Genomic DNA, 9,724 nt, shown 5'->3' on the forward strand with positions numbered 1-9,724 from the left:
AGCTCGGTGTAATCAAGGCTCCAACGGTGCCACCTCCCCCAGGGGTCAAAGAGAGGCAGATTCCTCTCTCTCCTCCCACTGGTGGACTTGTTTGTTTTTCTCCCCTCAGAAATGGACGATGATAGCCATCTGGTGTGTCTCCTCAGTGTCTCTACTGTTCCATTAAAGAATTTTTGTTTAGTATGTGTTTATCTACTATACTTGCATGTTGTGGTTCACAGTCTCTGCAGGTAATCTGTAAGTAATTTATTATCTATGTTATTCCATGCGGGATACACCAGGGTTCAATTGTGGGTGCTACTACTAACCTCCTTGCCCTATTTGTTATCGAATCAAATTCACAATACTTGTGTTTAAAGTTCTGCATTGTTTGAGTGCCCCGGTGGCCTAATGGTTAAGGTGCAAACGTCACTGGTTTGATTTCAGGTGAGGACCTTTGTTGGAGATCACACACGTCTCTCTCTCTACCCCACCCCACATCTCTTCACTGTCTACTGTCGATAAAAGGTAAAAGGGCCAAACAAATCTTATTTAAAAAAACAACGTTCTGCATTGCCTTACACCTGCTCATGTTACAGAACTATCCAACCCCCCACAGACCCTTTAGATCCTCCAAACACGGTATGTTAATTATCTGATAGTTCAGTCTGAAAAGTGTTTTCATTTTGGCACCTACTGGAGCAATTTGACTAATTCACATATTTATTTTTTCCCCCTAGTGTACAATGGTGGCAGAGTGTGTTTTTTATTCTGTTTTACCTTACACTATGTTTTGCAGGTTTAAATTGACTAATAAGTAAACTGGTTGTTATACACTGAATGTTGCTTTTTGAACAAATTAACAAATGCTGCTGATTCTCCTTGTGTCCTGAGTGTATAAGGTACATGTGGGCTTCTGTGTGCATAAAATACATTTTCTTTTTGTATAAAGCACTTTTGTACGAAATAAACTTGAACTGCAGTACTAATCATGAATAGCACACAATCCCCTCATGACACATTAATGCAACAGTAGAATGATTAACTGGCTGACATTGTCCATCTGGACTTGGATTAAACTATTAATTCAACTACAACATATCCCAATGGTCTAATTAACTCCATTTCAACTTGTGCCACTGAGGTAGTAAGTACGGCAACACCTTTGCTGCCAACACTGGGGTTTAAGCTTCTGTTGTTGACAGCTGGCCAACATAACCTCACAGCGCACCATTTCAAACTGAAGAAGTCTTAAAATGTGTTGTGTGGTGTTTTACATAGGAATCTGTGTACTGTATAATGGAAGTAGTGCAGGGTCATTAAACAATGGTTTCTGGTTTGGCAAATTTAGATTTATTAAAACAAAAGCAGCTGCCAGTGACACTTAATGTTGTTGACTTCGGGGTTCTGCAGGCCTGAGTTGCGCCTGTCCAGAGATCAACAGATGTTAGCTTCCACTGCTCTTAAAGAGTTTCCCCCCGGGGATCAATAAAGTATTTCTGATTCTGATTCTGATTCTCTCTGATAATGACTTGCTGACTGAGGGAAGGCAGTCTGTGTCTCTGACTAAATAGTATGTCTCAGTAGGGAATAGTTTTGACGAATGCTGCTGTTCCTCGAAAAGGCGCTCGCCTTGGAGTCTTTGGTCACAGCTCCATTTTCAAAGGCTCAGGGCTTTAATGGCACAGGAAGAAACGTGAGTATTTATTACAGTAGATTTAGACCCAACCAGCTTGTCTGTTGTAATCAATCAGGTAAATATTCCAGACTTTTCAAGGGGTTTCATTATCCTCTTATTCACCTTTTTCAGGAGTTGCTGCTCTGATCGCATCAGGTGCTGCAGCTATCCCATCACCCACACAATAAGCTACAGACCAGTCCACTGTGCTGTGTTGAATCATACTGTCTGACCAGCTTTGCACACTGTTCTGATAAATAACTGTGAAGTGCTCTTAGCAGCAGTGCTTGCAACAGGCGACAGACAGAGTTCAATCACTGCATCTGACAGAAAACAGAGAGGCTAATGAGATTTCCCCTCATTGTCTCTGTCATTTTACAGCACAGACATGCTGAGCGCTGAGCCTGTAAAATCTACTCTGAAACATGTCTGTCACTGCTTGTGATTCTTATTTTTGTAAGCTTATTTGCTCAAATATATATATTTTTTATTAAATACTGTTGTAATAGACTTTAACAGGCAGTTTTAACAGATGCGTTTCTCCAGAGCAACATGCCATGAATGATAAGGTAGGAGTTCTGTGTCTTGCTTAAAGGAAAAGTTAGACATTTTGGGAAAACAGCTTATTCGCTTTTCTTTAGAGTTAGATAAAAAAAATCAATACCACTCTCATGTCTGTTTGGTAAATACAGCTAGGCAGCCGGTTAGCTTAATTTAGCACAAAGACTGGAAACAGGAGGAAACAGATTTTTTCTCTGTCCAAAGGTAACAAAGTCTGCCTACTGACACCTATAAAGCTCACAAATTAAAACAGTTTGTTAAATATGTATAAAAACCAAAGAAAAAACAACAATTCACCGTTTTACAGGGAGTTCAGTGCCAGACTATTTCTTCGCTGTGACCACTAGTCTCTACTGGTTGTCTGGCAACTGCTCAGAGCCAAGAAATAGTCTGACACATAACGTACCCTAAAACGACAAATTGTCTTTATATACCTCGGTTTTTGTACGGATTAAACAAACAAGATACAACGTGTTAATTAGTGAGTTTTAGATGCTTGTAGGTGTTTCCCCATGTTTCCAGTCCTTATGCTAAGCTAAGATAGCTGGCGGTAGCTTCATATTTACCATACAGACATGAGTGTGGCATTGACCTTCTCATCTAACTCTCGCCAAGAAAGCAAATAAGCCAGAAGTTTTCCATTATTGGATGACCTGTTTTACCTTTTTACCTTGGATTTTTTTGAGCTTGTAACATGCTGTTCTATTATGTATGTTCTTGTTTTCCCACTCGTCATACCAAATCATTAACAAATGTATTGGATGTACTGGGGAATATCACATTCAGAGCAACGAGCAACCTCAGTAACTGAATCATGTTCAAAGAGCTGGCATGAAGCTCTGATCTCTGTCTACCTTATGGTACGGCTAAATTTGACTCCACAGCACACAACCCTAATCAGCTGCATCAAAACAATCATTAACTAACCACCCGCTGCCTCCCCCTTTTTCTCGGCCTCTTTCTCCACATATGACAGAGGGCGAGACTCTGGACAACACCTCAGAGACTCCTCGCTCTCACCTCCTACACCCCATGTCCCATCATCCCCTTCACAGAGCTCCATAATATAAACAGGACCTCACACACAGCACACAGAAGAGGCTGAATCAGTGTAGTACACACACTGAAAAAAAAACATGTGCAACACAATGTTCAGAACATTATGTTGTCAACTAAGTTAGCTCTGTATCCTGCACCTCTCTAAGGCATCTACAGCCACATGATAATTCTGGGTGCACAGACAGGTTTGGTTTTATGCATTACTCCTCTGTACAGCTACTCTGTTAATGGTACAGTGTGTCCTACATGTAGCACAGCGCATATCCACAAAACTGCAGGGGGAACTCTTTATTTTGAGGTTTTAACAAGCTTTCATATTAACAATATTTTTTGTTTCAGTTGATAGTAGCTGACTGGAGAACAGCTGTCCACTCACAGAGCACACATGGCTCTTGGTTGAGTGTTTGAAACAATTTAATAGTGTTTAATTTACTCTAATTGGTGCGGGCTTACATAAACACTGGCACAGAGCTGATATTATCACTTTCAGAATTAAATTAATGGTCACAATTTTTGCTGTTTTTGAAATAGCTTCATATTGCTGTTTACTTAAAAAGCCTTACAACAGCGAGAAAGTACAGAAAGTAATTTGCTGCAACATAATCAACCAGCAAATGAATGAAATCATATTAAACACATTTGCTATTTAGTTTTTTCCTCTAGTCCCACCTAAACAAAATCTCATCAAATCACTCTGGTAAATTAATGTCACGTTCTCATGTGTCCAGGTTATCTAAAGTAAACATTACAACTACAAACAATGGGTTTTCATCAGAGACACACCAGTCTCCTCTGTGTTTATACTGGCTCTTTAACGGTGTAAAGGTTATAAACCTAAGCCATTGGCCGTAATATGAGTGGTGTCCTCCCATAGGTTGGGAGGTTACAAACACACCACTGATAGGCTGCCTCTGAATGGTGTTAGGAAGAAGCCATCTGCTCCTGTTTATGGTTCATTAACCCCGCTACCCGTGGATAACCAGGCTGCCCCCACAGCAACAGGTACAACAGGCCTGGACTTCATGTTGAGATGGTAGAAAAAATTATAACTGGCCACATGTTGTTTTTGCTTCAACATGCTCCTTAATTCAACAATTTAGCACTAAACAACAATAATTGGAAAATCCTTACCTTCCCAGAAGTCCATAGCCATACTGTGAATCTGCCAGCAGTAATGTGATCTCACCCTTCTCCATGGATATGACACACTCCTCCAGGGCCTACAGGTGTCAAAAAACAACAAGTTATTTAGCTGTTAGTTGTAGTTATTTAGCTATTTGAACTTTTTAAATAATTACATAAAATACATTTAACTTTGTTGTTGTGTATTCAAATGTCATTAAGTGACTAGAACTGAGAAATTCCAAATGTTAAGCATGTGGACCAGCTTTTTAGCACTGCTAGCAACATATCAACAACTATTGGACAGATAATCATAAGATATGGTACACATATTTGTGGTTCCCGCAGTATATGATCATGAATAATTTTGGTGATCCCCTGACTTTTCCTCTAGCGCTACCATGAGCTTGAAATTTTTGATTTTGAGTGAAATGGCTCAATAACTTTTGGATGGATTGTCATGAAACTTTGTACACACCTTCATGTCCAGTACTTTGGTTTATGACCCACAAAACTAATGAGCCTCAGCCGCACTTTGTGTTTTGTGCTAAGTAGCATATGTTAGCATGCTAACATGCTAAGCAAACATGGTAAACATTATACCTGCTTAACTTCAGCATGTTAGCATTGTCATTGTTATGTTAGCATACCAATCTTAGCATTTAGCTCAATGCACTGCTGTAGTTAAATACATCCTCACAGTAGACTGTAGACTCTTGTTTATCTATTTTCATATTCTCTATTGGTCACTAATGAAGTGTGATGTAATATAAGTGCTTTATACTGGAGAAAACTACTCTGTCCGAGAAAAAACGAAGGGTTAAAAGCTTTTACCTGGTTTACATCTCCCTCTCCAATAACAAAGACAAGCTTGCAGTCCTTCTCCACCACAGTGCGGTCCTCCAGGACACATTGCATCTTCACAGTAACCTCCTGGCCCCAGGTGGGGCGCTGAGCATGCATGGCCCTGGACTCCAGCACCTTCTTCCTCAACAGCCGGTCCTCTGTGTGAGGAAAGAAGAGAAGGTCATGCAGGATGAACCGGAATTAATCTTATAGTTGTAAAGTATAGTTGTTGTTGTTGTAAAGGTGTAAATGAAAAGCACTAGTTACTGGTAAGTTAGTGATGCAAGATTACCCACTAATATCAAGTCTGAAGTGTGTCTCTACATGTGTATCCTCACCTGTGATGTCCTGCCAATCTTCTGCCATGAAGAGCTCCTCAAAGGTCGAGGAAGTCCACTCCTTCAACACATATTCTGGAAAGAGACTCTCTGCTGAGCTGTCCCTCTCCAACACATCGTCATCTGTTGATGGGTCTTGGAATCGTACCATCTTCCAGCTGTTTGTTTTTTTCAGTTTTCTCCGTTCCTTGCATTCTGCGTCTCCACTTTCATGCTCAGGATCAGAGGGGCTTTTTATCTCAGTGCTTTTACTCCCTCCTGCACAGCTCTCTGTTTCAGCCTGCTCTCTCCCACACAGCTCCTCACCTTCCTCTGCAGGCCCACAGGGCAGCACGGTGTGACTGTCCCTGTCAGGCTCTGTAGGCTCCACAGCAGCGTCTTTATGCTCTTCACAACATGGCTCTGTCTCCATTTCACTCCTTGTTCCACTTAGGTGCAGGTTAGTAGTTCTGTTGTGAACCAACTTCTACACTCTGTCAAAACAAAAAGAATATCTCCACGATGTAATATTTACAAAAATACATGTTGTGTTTCATTAAATCCAACTCAGAGTGCATCCCTAAATCCTGGCTTCATCTACAGTTAAAAAAAAAGCTTTGTCCTGCCTGCAGCTGCGAAGTTTCTGCAGTTCTGTTGCACTTTGACCTCTTCTCACTCCGACTTGTGTCTGTCTTAGTCTATGTAGTCCAGTGATGTGGCAGCAACAAAAAATGATCAATGTAAAGAAATTGCGCAGCGGAACGAAGCACTCCCAGCCAGCAGGCTTGTGCAGTGGTAATCTGCAGGATTAGAAGAGAAAAACCTAATCTGGCAGAACGTCTGTAAGCTTCTTAATGATTTCACCGTCGTGCCCCATAACACAGTTTCCATGAACGCAATCTACCAATAAGATCACGGGAGATACAAGCTGTAACTTCATTTGCTTTGAGTTACATTGGAAGATTTTTATTTTCACTTTTTAAGAAGTGCCACAGCACTCATGGAAGAGCAGTGATAACCTGCAGGCTGTAAAACTGACACTAGATTACAGATTAAATACATGGTTTTTATGGTGTAAAACTGCTGGAAAATAGACATTTCACATCATGTGTTTAATTAATTTGGGTATATTCACAGTTATTCTTGAAAACTGAAAAAAATGCTATATTTTTAACCCATTAAGGTAATTAAATTGCTTGTGTCAGGTTCATTGAGAAAATTAATTACATTAAATTACATTTTTCTGAGCCTTAAATTACAGATAAATGCTAAACTGTACATATTTAACTGGGAAGAGTTTGTTCTTTTCATAGGTGCATATTTAATTCTACACTCCAGTTTGAGCTAGATGGGTTTAAGTGACAATTTTAGGAAAAGTGGGGTTTACATTTGTTCTCATATATTAATCTAGAAGCTAAAGTCTTCTGGCCCTAAGATAGATATGTTAGCTAAAAACATCCACTTGATCATAGAGGGCAACATAATGATAACAGGACTGAGGTAACACTGATTTAAATGTCACAAGACTGTTAAGGCTTGAGTAGATTAAAATATATGATCTCTGATATATGTCTCTTACAAAATGTGATGGGTTATTATAGTTTAAACTATCCAATAGTATACAGACCAGTTCAAAATAGTTTATCCTCGACCAGCTACAACATTAAAATGCTGCTTACACATTACATGTCAGTGGTCCTGCTTGACTTAACTGCTGCTTTTGATACAATTGATCACTCCATCCTGGTTGAATGTCTAAATAAGTGGGTTGGTATCTCGGGCTCTGCTCTCAACTGGCTCTCGTCCTACTTGACTAATGGGAAGTTTCAGGTCGTCATAGATAACTTTGTGTCCTCAACTGCTTGGCAGGGTACAATCCTTGGTCCTATCTTTTACTCACTCTACATGCTACCTCTAGGCAACCTGGTTAGCCAGTTCAACTACATCTCCCACCACCGCTATGCTGATGACATGCAACTGTATTTTTCAGTTAAACCACACGATCTGGGTAATATTGGTATCCTCCACAACTGTCTGACTGCTATTAAAGGACGGATGTCACTCAACTTCCTTCAGCTAAATCCTGACAAAACTGATCAGTCCTAATAAGTTTGTCTCTGATTTGAGTACCTATATCGGCCCTCTGGCAACCCTCCTCAAGGAACCTGGGTGTAATCTTTGACCAAAACCTGAACTTTGACTCTCACATAAACAAACTTCTGCTTCTTCCAACCCGAAATATTGCAAAAATCAAACCAATGCTGTCAGCCAGAGATCTATAATTACTAACCCATACCCTCCTTCACATCTCATCTACTGCAGTGCTCTTTTCTCCTGTGTCACCCAAGCAGCAACTGTCCCGTCTGCAACTCGTGCAAAGCGCCGCAGCCAGGCTGCTTACCAAAACCAACCACAGAGCCCACGTCTCACCAATCCTTACATCCCTTCATTGGCTCCCTGTTAAGTATAGAGTAGATTTTAAGATATTGCTTATCACATATAAGGCCCTACATGATCTTGCCCCTTCATACATTTCCAAACTCTCGCATCCCTATTCCACCTCTAGGCTACTCAGATCATCAGACCTCTTATTTATACACGCACCCTCCGCAAATCTAAGGGTGATTGCGCTTTTGCTGTCAGGGCCCCATCGCTCTGGAACAGTCCCTGACACCTATTTTGATAATCGATTCATCATTTCAGGCATATTTCAAGCAATCTCTGATTGCAGCTTCTCAGATGTGAAGATATGCTGCTTTTCTTTGTCTTTGTCTTGTCTTTGATAGTACACTGAATAGGTTCAGCTTTTGGACTGTTGGTCGGACAAAACAAGACATTTTAACATGTCCCTTTTGGCTCTGCGAAATTGTGATGGCCATTTTTCTGATATTTTACAGACAAAATGAAATAATCAGTTAACTGAGAAAATAATTGGAAGATTAATCAATTATGAAAAGAATCACTAGTTGCAGCCCGAATAATAATATAACATTCTGAAAGGGGCCAATCTACATAATAAGTATAACGTTCAATTTGCTGATAATAACTGTAGTTTTACTTGAGTAAAATTTTGAATACAGAACTTCTATGCGTAATGGAGTATTTTTATATTGTTGTATTTGTACTTTAAATGATCTAAATACTTATTCCACCACAGACTATTTGTTCAGGAATAAATACAGTTTTTCATACAGGTTTTGATTTAATTACAATTTCTATATAAAGTTCCTCTGCACTGCACAAAATAAATATGTCGTCCAAAATGCCATCAATTTTCCACTCATACATTAATCTACAAATGTCTCACAATTTCCCAAAGCCAAAGTTGTTCCCTTCAAACTTCTTACCAACCTTATTGTCCAACCAACGGTTCAAAAACCCAATTATGTTCAATTTACTATCACAGCAGATTTAGAAAACCTTCCTGAAGTCGGAACCAGTAGATTTTTTGGCACTTTTGCTTAATAAATGACTTACATGATTAACTGATTATCAAAAAGGTTGCTGATTACTTTTGTGTCATTCCACTAATCAATTAATCTTTCCAAGTTCTAATAAGGCACCCTTTATATAAAGGGTTTATTATTGTAAGTAATGACTTCAACAAATCATTAACTAATGCTATATAGATCAGTTATAAACGATTAAAAACAACAACTTTTGAGTTGCCTTGTTGGCTGGTGTTTATCATTTCTATTTTGTAATAATGCCGTTTTAGATGTTGGCAATCCATTAATACACAGTCGTGGGTTTCTCACTCTAATGAACTATCATGTCTGCAGTTTTAAATAAGTTGTTAATAAATTAATTATGTCGTCCAAAATGCCATCAATTTTCCACTCATACATTAGTCTGCAGGTGTGTTTATACCTCCTCCTGTGTGTGTGTGTGCTGCAAAAATACATAGAGTGCATTAACTGAAATCTTGGCGGAGTGCTACCTGGACCTAACACGGAGCAAAAATGAATCAAAGACACGATAAATACAGGCTGGGGGCTCTGGGGGAACAAATGACCAAAGAGAATGACCTGGAAAGCGAAAGTAAAATACTTTTTTTAAATTCGTAGGCTTCTTGCTCTGTGGGTATGTGCGCGTGCGTGTGCGCGTGTTAGCCCCGCCCACACGCCCTCTCCTCCGTGACGTTTCAGGCAGAATGTCGCCA

The 9,724-nt window shown here is 39.8% G+C and overlaps 1 protein-coding gene across 2 annotated transcripts in view; it reads right to left on the reverse strand.

Moving 5' to 3' along the window:
• Window positions 1–6,357, reverse strand: part of fkbp16 (FKBP prolyl isomerase 16) — a 30,184-nt gene extending 23,827 nt beyond the window's left edge. The window contains exons 1-4 of one of the 2 annotated variants that reach the window (XM_044192118.1): window positions 6,189–6,357; window positions 5,584–6,056; window positions 5,234–5,403; window positions 4,409–4,497 (exon numbers count right to left, since the gene is read on the reverse strand). In XM_044192118.1, coding sequence (XP_044048053.1) covers window positions 4,409–4,497; window positions 5,234–5,403; window positions 5,584–5,995 — 671 coding nt within the window. In that variant the 5' untranslated portion in view covers window positions 5,996–6,056; window positions 6,189–6,357. Of the gene's footprint in view, window positions 1–4,408; window positions 4,498–5,233; window positions 5,404–5,583 lie in introns of both variants that reach the window. The other variant, XM_044192119.1, reaches the window with a different exon arrangement.
• Between the last annotated feature and the right edge of the window lie 3,367 nt (window positions 6,358–9,724).

Source organism: Siniperca chuatsi, linkage group LG4 (assembly GCF_020085105.1).
Source record: "Siniperca chuatsi isolate FFG_IHB_CAS linkage group LG4, ASM2008510v1, whole genome shotgun sequence".
NCBI classification, from domain to species: Eukaryota; Metazoa; Chordata; class Actinopteri; order Centrarchiformes; family Sinipercidae; genus Siniperca; species Siniperca chuatsi.